We start from the raw sequence: 17,050 nt of genomic DNA on the forward strand, positions 1-17,050 counted from the left end.
AGAGCAGGGGGAATGTGAGAGAAGGGAGAGCAGGAAGTGGCAGGGATTCAGGAAAATAGGGGAGAAGAGGAGAAGGAGCAGAGGGGGGGAGAATGAGGAGAGAGCAGGAGAAGGGAGGGGGGGGCGGTGGGATGTGGGGGAGGAAAGAGCATGGAAAGAGAGGAGAACAAGAAGGGGGAAGAAGGGAAGAAGCGGGGGAAGGGGGAAAGAGAGGGGGGGGGGAGAAGATCAGACAACTGACTACTCTAAGCATTAACCAGAGCTAACTGGGACATAGTATCTAGCTAATCTACAGCCTAATCTGGCCTATCCTACCCTGCTCTAGTCTGATTTTAGCCTGAACACTAACAGGTCAGCCTTAGGCTGTAGCTAATCTATCGCCTACCTAAGCTGTTCTAAACCAACCGGCAGCCCTCGACCAGTGATGAAGAGCACCGATGCCCCCCGACCCGGCCCCCGCCCACATAAGGCGTGGGAGGGAAGGCCAGGCCGGGACACAGCGGCACCCCCTCACCCCCAGTGAACGCAAGAAAACCTTTCCACCATATGGTGGCAATCCACACATGGATCGCCACATGGATTGCCCCAGTGACTTGGCTGAGGAGGAACCTTGTGAGGTCGTTGTGCTAGGGGCCAATTGCTGCGGCCCGGGCGGACCCAGCCCCCACGCGACCCGCCCCCCCAGCCCCCAGCCACCAGCATAGTGACTGAGAGCGTGAGAGCAGGCCACGCGGGGGACGGGCCCACCCAGGCCACAGCAGCGGACCCCCATCTGGGGACTCCCCTCCGAGACAGGCCGAGAGATGCCGGGCTAAACCATGCACAGAGTTTCCGATAATGAAACTCTGTGAATGGTTTATTATGGAAATAAAATGTACAAGAGAACAGAAAATTGAAAATGTAAAAAAAAGAGTCCAACAGAAGGGATATAAAAATGTAATTTTTAAATTATCCTAAGATCAGGGAAGGGAGTTGAAAATCTAAAAAGTAGAGTCCAAAAAGAAATAGAAAATGCAGTCTTTAAGTGTTCGTAGGTTTAGAGAATACTAGTTAATTAGCTAGGTGAAAAAAGGGGTAACAAGATTGGGAGTTCCATGAGGATGATCTGAGGAATATGTCTGTCACGCATTTTGTTTTGTTCTCCTTAACCACTTGTCAAGAGTTGTGCACCAGACGCAGATATTTATCTACAGCTGGCTACTGCCAGACTAGGGCAGAATATGCTTTGGGGCGTGATTGACAGGTCGCCTGTCCAGTGATTGTGCAGCTGGCTTCGTGGGACTTGGTCCAATCAGAGCAGTTACCTTGCCTGGGCAGATCTTCAGGTGAGATACTCTCCATGGTCAGAGAGCGAGACGGCCTCATCAATGCCTTCTCTGACGTCATCTACAGACAGACACACACAGACAGATCTTCAGGTGAGATACTCTCCATGGTCAGAGAGTGAGATGGCCTCATCAACACCTTCTCTGACATCATCTACGGACACACACAGACAGACAGACAGACAGACAGACAGACAGAAAAGTAAATTAACTAAATTCAGTCATTTGCTGGAGTCTTTTACACAAACACAAAATCTCAAGTAAAGACTTTAGAAATATTTTCAAGTCATGAAAATACAAGTCAGTCTATAGCCGCTTTCAGACATGCCTTGGAATTCGGGAGTCATCTAGAGGGCATCCGGATGGTGGTGTATGTGCGAACACGTTTTGGTGAGCTATGCGCGCTCCCGCGATCCTCCTCCTATCCGCAGGTAGGTGTACCTCGAGCCCTAGTGGCAGGAGCGGATTGCCCCCCCCCCCCCCCCCCAGAGCTCCGTGAAGTAGCCAGCTCAGTGAGTGCATGAGGACAGATACAGAAAGCCACCGTGACAGATTATTATTATTATATAAATAGTCCATGTGGATGACCAAGCAAAATAAATATCATGCTGTTTCAGTTTTTCCAAATGAAGCTCAAACCTGCTCCGTGTGTGTCGGCCAAATGGCTACATGTTGCTGGATTGAAAGGCTCATGGCTCTGATCTTATTTCATTTCTGCATAGCTTCGCACAGCACACACATTTAATGAGCATTTTTGGACGCGAGGGTATTGGTATTGGTATATGCTTCCCAGTATTGGACATCGCTAGGTAGCGTATCTGCCATCTGGATGTGGTTGCGTTCATGCCTTTGATTTAACGTTTACACAGCGTTTGTGAAGATTCAATTCCAAGAAGCGTCAAGTCAGGTAGTATAAAAGGAAAACTTCCGGGTATAACCTTCGCAATAATGGCAATTAAATAAAGTAAATGCACGTGTAATGTTTTTTTGTGTGCGTTTCGAAAGATATAACAGAGATAAACTGGAAGAATATCTGCTCCCTTCGAAAAGTCAATTTTAACCCGTAGTGAGTCGACCGTTCTGATTTTTTGTTACTAAGTAATACATTTATTTTATTTTGAAGGTAAAAACGTCTAGCTTCCTGTATTCTGTATAATTCTAGTTTGATGCATTTTAGGACTGAACATAGCAAAGACCTGTTTTCTTTGTAGTGCTTGAGACTCGAGGAAATCGATGCATCTGGGCGTGAGTTGTAGGGTTGTTTAATTAATTACTAACGTTATGCGCAAACGATTATATGCCGTGAACGTTAGGCAGTTATCGCCCATTATGTATTTTTAGCAACTTGTTTTCAGACTGCATGTCGTGATAGTTTGTTGAATGTCAATGCGATTCACTTAAGGCTATGCTCAGACAGTGAAGTACAGCTGTGTGGTTAGTTTTCACAACTCCCCATTGTGTGGTCATGCCCAAATTTCCCCCGCCCCCGCCCCCGCCCCCTCTCTACTTTACAAACTCTGCGGAGGTGCTACTCATGTGTGAAAGCAACATGCCTCATGTCTGAAAGGGTACACTTCACGTATCATCCGGGGCAGACTCAGTGGGAAGCAACCCTCACCTGATCTGGAGTTCATGTCTGAAAGTGGCTTATGAGTCACAGACCTCATTTCCACCTCGCGTTAAAATGTGTTTTGGGTGATCAGATTGCAATGGGATACTGCCTGATTACATTTACACCTGGTATTAGTGTCTCCAGTGTTCGCGATCGGATCAGGCAAGCTCCATGGCTTAGAGCAGCAGAAAAACAATGGGTTCTCTGGTGACTGTTGTTGTTTGTGGATTGAGAACACATTTGCATTTCCACTTGTGTTCAATGTGGTCACAATGTGTCCCTGACCACCTCCGGAAATGGTTTGGCCAATCAGATCACAATCTGTCCTCAATGTGTCTTGGGTGTATTTACACCTGTACTGTCAAGTGCTCAAGCCCATTGCAATCTGATCACCCAAAACGCATTTTACTGCCAGGTGTAAATGGGGTCCCAGGTGTTGGTGACCCCGGAGCGGGACTCGAACCCACAGACCTTGGAGCACATGTGGTGCAGCGCCGTGGCGATGGCCTTTGCTGGGGCGTCACAGCGGAACACATGACACTTCAACATACAGCTGTCCTTATCGCCCGCCACGAACGCAAAGTCCCTGCACACACACACACACACACACACACACACACACACACGGATGAGGGACTCTTGTAGGGTAGACGATCACATCACGATGACGTCATACCCGGGAGAGTCACAAAGGGGCTAGCTCACAGCATGACTTTGCAAAGTGTGAAAATTGCACTGATAAGTCCTTCAAAGCAATGTGATGCACTTGTGAAGGCTAAGATGTACCAGGTTTCAGGAGCAAGTTAGATATTAAAGATCACATGAACTGTGTCTCAGAGAGGGTCGTGTGACATATCAGACTGAAAACAGATAGTGGCTGCATTTCCCAAAAGCTTCTTAGCGCTAAGAAGCTTCTTTGACCCTTCTTAAGGCTCCCGTAAGAAGCCAACGAAGCCAACGCGTTTCCCGATTGCTTCTTAGCCTAAAATTATCTTTCGTTAAGAAGGCTGCGTTTCCCAAAAGCTTCTTAGCGCTAAGATGATCTTTCATTAAGAAGGTTTTGTAAGAAGGGTCTGGGGCATTCTTAACACCTTCTTAATGACGAAACACTGGCAGATCCAGCCGCGTCAGGCAAAAGGAGATACTTGTGTCCACTGTTCCTCTTGTGTTTTTCCCTTCTTCCTTTCTTTCATGCACCCTTTAGTGTTTAAAATTGGGGAACACTTGAAAATCTCCCCTCTATGTATGGTTACTTGTGTTTTAAATGTTTTACCTTAGGCTATATTCCTCTAATCAGAATGGATTCCTTTTATAATAAGAATGTTGTGGATTTATATAACACCTTTCACAGAACCCAAGGTCGCTTAAATTCTGTAGTGTTTCTCACAATTTTGTTGTATGCTGTGTATATAAAGCAATTTCAACTGCATTCCATGTCTGAAATAAATAATGTTTAATAGAAGTTATTGTTTAACATGACCAGGATTAGGTTATTCTACAACAGTGTTTCTCAACCACTGGGTCGTGGCCCACTGGTGGGCTCAGAGTGCCATCTAGTGGGCCGCAGAGGACCTCTCACATCGAGATGGTGGACAACTCCAGTTAAGATGCTTCTTAAGAGCCTTCTTTAGCGATGTGTTAAGAAGGCTGTTAAGAAGGCGTTTGGGAAACACTTCTTTGGAGCCTTCTTAACTCCTTAAGAAGCTTCTTAACTCTTAAGAAGCTTCTTTGTTGGGAAACGCAGCCATTGCCTGAGATGAAAGAGGGTTGAGAGGCGGGCCATAGCGTGTCAATAATTTGATTTGACAGTTCTGGGCACTGGAGTTGGCATTGGCCAATCCTGGTGTGTTCCGCCCCCAAATCGAGCATATTCTGGTGCTACGCGAGTGGGATCCGGAGAGAACCAGGCAGCCATCTGCTCCCGGGCGGACCAGTGTGGACACGCTGAGGGAAGAGTGCTGCCTGCCGGCTTGGAGCATCGAGTAGCCACGGTAAAGAGCACGGTAAATACAATATTCCTGGAATGCGAGCCAGTTACATGTCCTTTGCATTCTACAGCAAATTAAGACATTACCGTTTGCTTTATTTTGTATGTGTTACATACATATTGGCCAAGTTATTAGTTAATGGGCTAGAGATTCTGCCAGATTACAGGCATTAAGCGGCCATTTGCCTGCACAATTTTCTCCTCAAAATTAAGATTGATTGACAGCTGCCATGTCGTGATATGATTGGTTGAAATGGGGTAGAAATTTGATAGTGCAGGCTGACATCACCATATGTAGATTACAGTTATGAATGAAATCCTGAAAAATGAACTTTTGATGTGAAAAAGTGTGAAAAACGAAAGAAATTTGATTTTTGTGAATTATTTTGCATAGTCAAGTCAAGTTTATTTGTATAGACCTAATTCACAAGCATGTCTCAGAGGACTTCACAGAGAATGTCTAGCTAAATCTAGCTGACACAATTGACACTGATGCTGACACTGCATGCATTATTAAGAACCTTTATTTTAAATTAGCTCTTAGCGCCAGGCGCAGCCCATATTAGTGGGCATGGACCGGCGCAGTTCCTATTTTGGTGTCGGCGCTAAACGCGGCCTTAAGCACTTAACCACGCCTTTTAAACGTAGAATTATTCACAACTGTGCTCATTGGTGAACTGCAGTTACACAACGCATTCTTCCTTTCAAAGCTCCGATCCAGTCCACGGGTTGCGGCTTCATGCTCTCTGCCAATTTGGATATCTCAGCATCACAGATCATAGCCTGAATAAAACGATTCAACCTACAGCCAGGCTAATACAGATCTGTTCAGCAGGGCTGATGCGGTCTCCCTGTAGCCTACCGGTGACATTCCTGATACCATCCAATTCCATGATCTTTATGTTATGTGTAAACACATAACTTTCACAATAGTGAACAAGCACCCCCACTCGGCTCATTCAGGGCAGGTAGTTTTATAACTTGTAGACTACCTGCTGCACAGGCTAAATGATGCACATAAATATAGCCTACATTATGTAAAGTCATTGCATAAATGTGTTTTTATTGTAAAAGTATGTGTCAAGTAAGCCAAGTCTTGCTGGAGCGGACATCACAGTAGAACCGTGTTACGGCTGTCACTCGTCTATAGCACGTTGTACTGTATTTGCTACGGATATATATGCCACCTGGATTACATATATGTTTCACATAGGGTTGTGTTTTGATTTTTATGTTTTATTTTGTCCAATATTGAAATGTTCTAGAATTGCACGTTGTGTTAACATAAATATTATTTATATCTACCACTTAGCCTATTTAGGCTGATTTGGTTGCTATTTCTTGTCGAAATGTATTAGCCTCAATGCATGCTGGGAGATTTCACATGTGTGGCTTTGGTAGGGGAGCCGGGGCAGTGAATATTTGTTTGGGCAGAATGATATCATTTTCTCTCGCTACCTTTTCTTCTCCCCCACTGCACAGGTAGGATGATGCAACAGCCTCTGAATGACAGGGGCTCAAAACTACGGTATAACAACTTTTCTTTCATTGGTCATTGTGCCTGTCTGATGCGTGAGAGAGAGGGAGTGAGAGAGAGAGAGGGGGAGAGAGAGTGAGATCAGTAATATCCCCGGCGCACTGAATAAGGCCTGGTTTTGAAAAGCGCTAAGCACTAAATTAACGCCAGGGGGGAAGATAGCGTTAGGCCGGTATTTAAGGCCGAAACGCCCATTCTGGCCTATTCTGGCACTGAGCCACGCCTCTTTGGCGTAAAGCACATTTCGGGGCCTAAAAACATAATGCTATCTTCCCGAGGCAGGCGCAAAGCGTGTTTTTTTGCGCTTAGCGCCAGTTTAGCGGCTAAGGCCAGGAAGATAGAGCCCATACGCACAAATCGCTTGAGGGACAGTTTCTTCTCACAGGCCACGAGACTCCTTAACATATACAAATAGTGTAGTAGCCGTACTGTACCGCACTGTAGATGCTACCATTATGTATGACTAATGTTCAATAGTATGTTTAATTAGGTATACGCTATTTGCACCTAACAGAATGTTATTATGTTTAATTATGTTTAAAGTATGCTCATGCCATTTGCACTATGGGCAGTGAATACGCCACTGTCTGTGACGTGTCTTACTGCTTTATTGCTTGTTGCCTCTTGTTTTTTATTTATATATCTTTTATTTTTTGCACTATGTTGTAACGGAGCCTACAGCACAAGAATTTCACATGTGATACTTGTACTACGGAGTGACAATAAAAATCTTGAATCTTGAATCTTGAATATTCTACAATTCCAAACAGTGCTTGCCCTATTTTAAGCTGCTTAAAACGAAAAGTGCAAAACTAGCTGGTACTAACCCTTCTAGCACAAAGTGCCTGTGCATTTGGGCTAGAGTTGTGGTGTTGGACAGCCTCAGGATATGTACTGTTTCTAAAACGAGATGTCCTGAGCTACATCTTATGCTCTGGAGTCTCCTACCAGATGGGAGGGGCTTGAAGAAGGAGTGAGCAGGGTGTGAGGGGTCTCCCATCACCTTCTCCCCTTTTCGCTTGATGCGTGTGGCGTACAAGGAGGCCATAAGGAAGGTCACAGCCGATGATCTTTGAAGCCGTGCGTACTACTCTCTCTAGCTGTGCCTTATCGTGCTCGGTTGTGTTGCCGTGCCACACCGTCACTGAGAAAGTGAGGACACTCTCAACAGTGGCTCTATAAAAACTGAGCTTCCCCTCCCTGTGGACACCCCAAACTTCCTGAGTTGTCGCAGTGAGTGGAGCCTCTGGTGGGCCTTGCTAATAATGAGGAGGCTGGTGTTAACCTCCCACTTTAAGTTGTCACATAAAGTTGTGCCAATAAATTTAAAACTGCTTACTCGCTCCACCTGCTGGCCGTTGATGAGCAGAGGAGAGTGGGCTGCTTCACCACACCTGAAGTCAATGATCATTCCTCATTACCAACCCGTGGCCTTGGTTTCCGACACATCGTGGCACAGTTTGAGCTCCGGCGGATTACGAGGGACTCCACGAGGCATTTCTATGTGGTGGTAGCCTAGATGCCTCGACAACCGGGTGTGTGATGGGGCTGCTGGACAACCCCTGCAGCACGGGCAAGTACTCCACCAGAAAGGAGTTGTTATTAAAGATTGTGTTGTTATTTATAGGTTATGTTGATGTTCTTTGTCTGACCCACTTGAGACTAAATTGGGGCGCGTGTGGCCCGTGAACTAAAATGAGTTTGACAGCCCTGCCACAGAGAATGAATTGCAGGAAGGAGCTGGCAGCTCAAAAAATGTTTTCTGTGAACAGGACTCCTTAGGGCAAAATGCAGAGAAAATCCGTGTGGACAGGGCCTATCTGTCTGCATGTCTTTGGATGTGAAGTTAGGAAAGGAAGTGGTTTACCTGTCCCTGCGGTGGTGGTGGGGGGGGGGCGGGGGGTGGGGGGTAAAACAGAGAGTGACACAGTGTTAGAGCACAATCAACACAAACAAAACAAGGCCAGGTCAAAACCTAGCATAGGTCCAATGCATGGTATCGTCACCCATGTATACCCATGAGGTCCTTGCCAATCCCCAGCTTTAGCTGTGGTGGGGCATTCCTGTTCATGTTGGAAATTAACTTTTGCAAAAAAAAAAAAAAAAAAAGCTCCGTGTATGGATTTAATGTGGAGATGAAGCATTGAACAATACAAGTGTGGCTTGTTTGCTTTCTACCTTGGGTAAGACAGAACCCTGCAATCAAATATGAATTACACCTACATTGGCTGCAAAACTAAAATGTATTTGCCTGTTTTTGCCCTGTTTCGCCACTGAGCGCCGCCATGTTGTTGAAAGCTAGATGGTGAGGTCACACGCATTATAGCTCTTGTCTATGCAGCCAGGCATCTGTGCTTTTACGTTAGTAAAAGCACAGATGGAAGACCCAGCGAAAGACGGACCCAAGGAGGATAATTTTGTATTACCCTGGATGCTCAAATGAGCACTATTGTGTAAAAGACAGTGCAGTCATTTGTTGTTCTTCATGAAGAAGGTACCTGTGGCTAGCTGCTCTCGTCTCAGCCCACCTGTGGGACTAACCCTGAAAACACACCGCAAGCGTCTCCTGCACGTAAGCTGTGCGGCGCGACCTTGTGCGCAGCCAGTTTTCATTAGGACACCATGTTAACAGATCTGTCAGTCCACACTGAATTGCGCGCAGCCCGCAGCTCCGCAGACGCTCAGGGCGCACAAGATAGCCTCGATTTCTATTTTTGTGCGTGGACCCTCTGCGCCCGTGAGCGTCTGTCAAGCTGAACAGATCAGATCAGGGCAGACAGGAACTCCGAAACCGGACATTCGTCAAATAAAACCAATTTCAAAGTAAAATAATGTTTATTTACGTTGTTGATTGCCCCTTTGAAAGTGTGAAAAGAGAGAGAGAGAGCAGTTGGAGAGGGGGAGCGGCTCCATCAGAGCGAAGGGGACAGACAACAGAGAGAGGAGATAAATCTAGTAGCCAGTAGCCTAAAGTTACCAAATTTTTTATTGATTGGATAAAGATGGATGAATAGTTGAATCCTATGATTGGTATGATTGGTATGAATGTAGACATGAATGGTATGATTGGTATGATTTGTATGAATGTAGACATGAATGATGGTGGTTCGGAGGGGCCGTTGAGCGCCAATGTGTGGCTGCCACGCTTCTGAACCACCGGTACGAATGGTGTGAACGAATAATGATCCTGTGTCAGCGCTTTGAGCCTTGGAAAGGCGCTATATAAATCCTATCATTATTATTATTATAGTTGATTTTTGAAGTTGAGAAATACCGGATTTTATATGACCCGAAGCACAAATTCTATAAAGACACTTTTCCATGTTGGGAGCAGGTGGAATTGGACTCCCAGCCTCATCAGGTAAGTATGCCATGTGTAATCACTGTGTTCATAGGATTATAGGTCATGTTAAATAAGGGAAGGGTGAACATGGATTGTCTATCATGATAATGAATCACTGCAATCAACTGTAAATGCTTCCATTGAAAAGAGTAGGCCAGCTAGGAGCATCTTCAGACTTGCATTCCCCTCCCCCATACGAGCAGAGCCCCTCCCCCATATGAGCAGAGCCCCTCCCCCATACGAGCAGAGCATGCAGAGAAAGACAAGTGAGCTGCGCTCTCTGTGGACACTTTAAGGGGCGGAGGTAGAGGTGCGCTGAGCGGCGCATGCGCACAAGTTCCGCGTACCTGTGTGTCCCCAGGCTGACGCTATTTCGTGAGCTCTGCAGTTGATCTGAAAATAGGTGAGTAAACTCTCTGCCACATTTCAAAAACGTTTATCCTCCCCCGTTTATAATTGTCTTGACCATCAAAATTGCACTTGTGAAATGAATGAATATGCTACAACACAGCACAGCGAATCCCACACTAGCTGTTGTACACAGTACATGGAAGGCATCCATGGTGGTACGCTAGCTACATAGCAATCCTAGGCTAATAATCAGTGGGCAACAGAATTAGGGAATGTATGAGGCCAATTCGAAAGTCCGCAGGGGGGCGCACGTCAGGTCCGGAAGTGACGACACGTACATTGGCTCCAATGTAAAAATGAGCCGACTTCTCTCTCGTTCTGTCTTAAATAAACATTTTCCGAATGAGCTTATGGTCTGAATAAACAATTTCAAGTCTTTTTCATGCTCTCCTGGGCTCCGTTTTCTAAATTATGGTCCCATTTCGAGTAAAAGAGCAGATAAAAATTGTAACTTTGGGGGCGGGATTTTCCTTGATTGACACCAGCCACAGGAAACCAGATGATCCCAACCAGTTGCCAAGGCAAGCTAGCTAGCTAGCTAGCAACGTAGCCAGAGATTAAAAGTAAAATACCAATAACAGCGTTACCTTTATGATCTTTTAATGATTTTAGTAGACACACGTAACAGTATAGATCCCCGTTATGAGGTCTGTTGATCAAAAGAACACCTAAACGCTATATCGAAATCGGGTTTTAGTGGACGGGCAGCGACCATACAAGTTGGGGCTTCAGAGCTGATCTGCGGCTAACTAGCTAGCAACGTAGCCAGAGATTAAAAGTAAAGGTCTGTTGATCAAAAGAACACCTAACGCTATATCGTTAAGTAATGTGACATGTGACATTATCACATTTCAATAAATATAACGTTTTTGCACATTTGAATGCTGCTGGTCGTTTGTTTAATGCTGTATATATTGGACATTTAAAGCTGATACACAATTGTGTTGAGGTAATTCCGCAAAGCTCAGTTAAAAATATAACGTGTAACACCAATGGAAGGATGGGTAGCATTAGCTAACGTCATCCAGGCTATAAACGTAAGGCTATTATAAAGTTATGAAACGCTGATTCAGACGTTACAAGACATAATATGAGCCAGTTAGCCTAGCTAGAGAGAGTCATTTCAGACCACCAGATATCACCATATTTCATTTCAATAAATATAAAGCATTCGTTGATTGAAGCAGACTCAGACTGCTGGTCGGTTAAGTTTCTCCGTCGTCCTGTCCTCTGGTCCAATCTTCGGTTCATAGTTTGTGTTCACTCGACATCAACAATCTTATACATGATAATATACAACAATGCTATCTTTGTTGACAATGTTTATTGACAAAAGCATTAAAACAAGCAAATATAACAATATTTCTCCGGTCACTGGCAGATACTAGCTACAATTGTTCAAAGCAAATCTCTCATGTCAGCATTTGGCTTGTGTGTTATTGCAATTTCCTATGTTGAAACAACTGATCAGCAGTAACGTGTAGTTTAGCGTTAATCTCAGGAGAACAGAATATTATAGCTTTGATCTTCACAAATCATGATCCTCTGTTGTGTAGTTTAGCGTTAATCTCAGGAGAACAGAATATTATAGCTTTGATCTTCACAAATCATGATCCTCTGTTGTGTAGTTTAGCGTTAATCTCAGGAGAACAGAATATTATAGCTTTGATCTTCACAAATCATGATCCTCTGTTGTGTAGTTTAGCCTTAATCTCAGGAGAACAGAATATTATAGCTTTGATCTTCACAAATCATGATGCTCTGTTGTGTAGTTTAGCGTTAATCTCAGGAGAACAGAATATTATAGCTTTGATCTTCACAAATCATGATCCTCTGTTGTGTGTGTCCCATCTGGTACTGGACGGTGGCTACCCCTGGAAGAAACGAATTAGACACTGTTAATCACTGTATAACGTTAACGTTTGCTTACCCAACGTGCGATTGGTAAATACTGTAAATGCAGAGGTGGATAAACTATCCAGAGGAGTTGAACCCCCTTGTTCCCCCTCATCTAACGTTAGCTAGATATACTGTATAACGCTATAGCTGGTAGATCATATGAGTATGCTTTGAGTCTGCCTCATCTCAAAGAGGTAACCTAGGTAAACAGAACTGCGTTTGTTTTCTGTCTACGTCCGAATCTGTGCAGCATGCAATACTGTTTAACGTTGTATAACGTTAACTTATGCTACTCTAGTCTAACGTCCTCCTGTAATGACAAATGGACATGTAGCTAGCGTTAATGTCATGCTATGCAATTAGCGTTACGTTAGAAAATAAGATTACCTCGATTTTGTGGAAGATGCAAGCGGCAGGCTGGTGATGCTGCGCGAGGTCTGGAGGAAATAATACTCTGGTTTTTCTTCGGGCTACTGTATTCACTGTGAGAGCAATGGAGCAAGGCTAGCAATAGCAACTAACGTTAGCAACATTTGTTAGCCAAGCTAACGGCTAGCAGGGAAAATAACATGAACAAGATGGATGCCGTGGCGGAGGAAACCCTCCCCCGAGTCCCGTCCACGCTCACGCCCTTTCCTGTTTTCCCGGCTCCAGGTTTGAACAGATTTCCCACAATGCAACAGGAAAATCCATTCATCCAATCAAACGAAATCAAACAATATCGGGAAAAAATCATTTTGCCATGTCAAAAACATATAGCTAAGGTGGTCCATATATTTACTGCCAATGCTAATAATAGAAAACTATATACGATATTACATTACATTACATTAAATTACGACATTTGGCAGACGCTTTTATCCAAAGCGACTTACAATAACACATTTTAGTCAGCAATAGAGCAATCAACTATGCAACACAGTCTATGACAACTACATGTACAACTTCTGAAGGAACAGTGGTACAAGTTTAGTTCAGTTTTTTTTTTTTTTTTTTAAAGAGAGAAAGAAGTTGGTTCAAGAAGGGCCCAGATGGAGCCTGAAAAGGTGAGTCTTTAGTCTTTTCCGAAAGATCGGCAGTGATTCGGCCATCCTGACCGAAGGTGGAAACTCATTCCACCATTGAGGTGCCAGGGACGAGAAGAGTCGTGAAGGGGATGAGCGACTTTTGAGCCCCCGTAGCGAAGGAGGGGCGAGGCATCCTACACTGGTGGAGGAGCGGAGGGAACTGTGAGAGATTTGGAGCCTGACCATAGATTGTAGGTACAGGGGGGCTGTCTGGTGTACTGCCCTGTAGGCCAGAACCAGTGTTTTGAATTGAATGCGTGCCGAGATGGGAAGCCAGTGAAGGTCACGGAAGAGAGGAGTGACATGAGAGAATTTGGGTTGGTTGAATACCAGACCGGCTGCAGCGTTCTGAATGAGCTGAAGTGGTCGGATGGCTGCAGCAGGTAGCCCAGCCAGAAGAACATTGCAGTAGTCCAGGCGAGAGATGACCAGTGCCTGGACCAGGAGTTGTGTTGCTTCCCTTGTGAGAAACGGACAGATTTTGCGGATGTTGTACAGGGAGAACCTACAGGAGCGGGCAGTTGCTGCGATGTAGGCTGAGTTGGACAACTGATTGTCAAGGATCACTCCAAGGTTCTTAGCTGTTTGAGTGGGAAACACCGTAGTGTTGTCAATGGATATGGAAAGATCGGTGAGGGGACAGTCTTTCCCGGGGAGGAAGAGTAGCTCTGTCTTACCAAGATTCAGCTTGAGATGGTGGGCAGACATCCAAGCACCAATGTATTTGAGGCATGCAGCGATACGTGCCTCGATTTGGGTGTCTGAGGGGGGGAAAGAGAGGTATAGCTGAGTGTCGTCAGCATAGCAGTGATAAGAGAAGCCATGAGATGAGATCACATGGCCAAGAGATCTGATATAGAGAAGGAATAGCAAGGGGCCCAGGACTGAGCCCTGGGGCACACCTGTGCTAAGAGTACAGGATCTGATAGGGGGCCTCGCCATAGAACCTGGTATGAGCGGTTAGAGAGATAGGAGGAAAACCAGGACAGTGCAGATCCTGAGATGCCTAGATCAGAGAGAGTAGAGAGAAGAATCTGGTGATTTACTGTATCAAAAGCTGCAGACAAGTCACGGAGGACAAGGACAGAGGAGAGGGATGAGGCCTTAGCAGTGTGTAGGGCCTCAGTGACTGAAAGGAGAGACGTCTCAGTAGAGTGAGAAGCCTTGAAGTCCGATTGTAGAGGATCTAGTAGGTCATTCTGAGATAGAGAGAAAGTTGTTCGGAAGCAGTCCGTTCAAGGGTTTTGGAAATGAATGAGAGAAGAGAGACAGGTCGGTAGTTCTGGATGGCAGTAGGGTCAAGGGAGGGTTTCTTATGGAGTGGCTTGGCTCTAGCAGTCTTTAGAGGAGCTGGCACAAGACCAGAGGATAGAGAGGAGTTGATAAGGGTAGTGAGGAAGGGAGATATATCAGTGGAGATGGATTGGAGAAGAGAGGAAGGGATAGGATCAAGGGGGCAGGAGGTGGCACGGTTAGACATGACAAGCTTAAGGACCTCTTCGGGGGAGAGGGGAGAGAAGGAGGTAAGTCCTGTAGCAGGGGTCAGAGAGTTGGAGTGTTGCAGCTGTTGACTGGAGGGGGGAAGGAAGAGCTGATGTCATCTACCTTCTTAGCAAAGAAGGTTACAAAATCATCAGCAGAGAGGGAGGATGGTGGGGGAGGTGAGGGAGGGTTCAGGAGAGAGGAGAAGGTGGAAAATAGTTTGCTGGGGTTTGAGACAGAGGACTGGATTTCAGAAATGAAGAAGGAGGTTTTTGCTGTTGAAACAGCACATGTAAAGTTAGAGTGGATAAGGTGGTAAGCAGAGAGATCCCTGGGGTTCTGTGTTTTTCTCCACTTCCTCTCAGCTGCCTGAAGCTCTGTTCGATGAGTTTGCAGAGATTCAGACAACCAAGGAGCAGGGGGAGAGGATCGAGGAGGTTTCGAGGTGAGAGGGCAGAGAGAGTCAAGAGCAGAGGAGAGAGAGGATAAAAGAGTAGTGGAAGCCTCCTGAGTGGATAGGAGATGTATTTGCCACACAAAACTACACAAAACTATATGCTCAACACGGAAGGTCAAATCGCGATGCCTGTAAAGGACTATATGTATTTTTTCACCCCAAATTTGTCACCCTGCCACCCACGAGTCTCTACGAGTTACGGTTACGGAGATACAAGCCGTTCGTCGGCTAGCAGCTAGCTTTAGTGATTCTGCATTGATTCACAAATGTCAAAAATCTATTACATTATCTACATTTTCTGGGAAACAGAAGGTCAAATCGCGATGCCTGTAAAGGACTATATGTATTTTTTCACCCCGAATCTAATGCTGCCACCCACGGAGCTACAAGCCGTTCGTCGAGTTACGGTAGCATCCATGGCTAGCTACATATCAATCCTAGGCTAATAATAGAAAACCATATACGATATATTTGTCACACAAAACTATTATGCTCAACCACTATATCCATCAAATTGTTGAACCACAATTGTGCTTATCTTAGCTTGCTAAAATGCTTGCCTTGTAGGGCTGTGAATCTTCACTGGCCTCACGATTCGATTACGATTCAGAGGGCTACAATTCGATTATAAAACGATTATCGATGCATCTTAAATCGATGCATCACTTTTTTTCCCCAATACATGATTTATTTTTTCTCACTTTATTTTTTCTCACTGTGTGGCTACTTTTAAAATAAAGTTCATTTGGAATTGCATTGTATTATGATCCATAATTAAAATAAACAAATGCATTTACTTCCATTATATTTTATTAATACAAAATGCTGCACTCTGTTACAAGAGTTAGCAGGTGGCAGTCAGGGTTCCAAGAATGCAGGAAAGCCACAGTAAAAGTGGAGAGTGCAGAAGAAGAAGAAGCACAAGCTTCACTGACGTTAAGCTTTACTGACGTTAAGTTGCAATAAAGAACAAGTCAAAACATATCACCTGACTGGGCATCCATCATATACACATGCATGGTGCCAGAAGCAGAACCTTGATGCGACAGGACACAAAAGAACAGGCTAGACACCATTCCACCGGAGCGTTCAACATTTGTTAAGCAAAATTGCTAAAGCTAGCTGCTAGCCGACGAACGGCTTGTAGCTCCGTGGGTGGGAGCGTTAGATTCGGGGTGAAAAAATACATATAGTCCTTTACAGGCATTGTGATTTGACCTTCCGTTTCCCAGAAAATGTAGATAATGTAATAATAGATTTTTGACATTGTGAATCAATGCAGAATCACTAAAGCTAGCTGCTAGCCGACGAATGGCTTGTATCTCCGTAACCGTAACTCGTAGAGACTCGTGGGTGGCAGGGTGAAAAATCCGGGATGAAAAAATACATAGTCCTTTACAGACATCGCAATTTGACCTTCCGTGTTGAGCATATAGTTTTATGTGGCAAATATATCGTATATAGTTTTCTATTATTAGCCTAGGATTGCTATGTAGCTAGCGTACCACCATGGATGCTACTGTTTACAACAGCTAGTGTGGGATTCGCTGTGCTGTGTTGTAGCATATTCATTCATTTCACAAGTGCAATTTTGATGGTCAAGACAATTATAAACGGGGGAGGATAAACGTTTTTGAAATGTGGCAGAGAGTTTACTCACCTATTTTCAGATCAACTGCAGAGCTCACGAAGTAGCGTTAGTCTCACAGGTGGGCTGAGACGAGAGCAGCTAGCCACAGGCACCTTCTTCATGAAGAACAACAAATGACTTTACCACTGTCTTTTACACAATAGTGCTCATTTGAGCATCCAGTCGCAAAACAAAATGATCCTCCTCGGGTCCGTCTTTCGTTGGGTCCTCCATCTGTGCTTTTACTAACGTTAGTATGTCCGTGCTCCATTTTTACCGGTGAGTAAACAACAAGCAGCG

The 17,050-nt window shown here is 44.9% G+C and overlaps 1 protein-coding gene across 1 annotated transcript in view; it reads right to left on the reverse strand.

Moving 5' to 3' along the window:
* LOC310772905 (amyloid-beta A4 precursor protein-binding family B member 3-like) overlaps positions 1 to 17,050 on the reverse strand; it is a gene marked incomplete at its 3' end in the record, with an annotated part of 78,567 nt that overhangs the window by 14,501 nt on the left and 47,016 nt on the right. Inside the window, 2 exon segments of the mRNA XM_083632851.1 lie at positions 1,305 to 1,386; positions 3,409 to 3,523. Coding sequence (XP_083488977.1) covers positions 1,305 to 1,386; positions 3,409 to 3,523 — 197 coding nt within the window.

Source organism: Poromitra crassiceps, assembly GCF_964638095.1.
Source record: "Poromitra crassiceps genome assembly, chromosome: 1".
NCBI classification, from domain to species: domain Eukaryota; kingdom Metazoa; phylum Chordata; class Actinopteri; order Beryciformes; family Melamphaidae; genus Poromitra; species Poromitra crassiceps.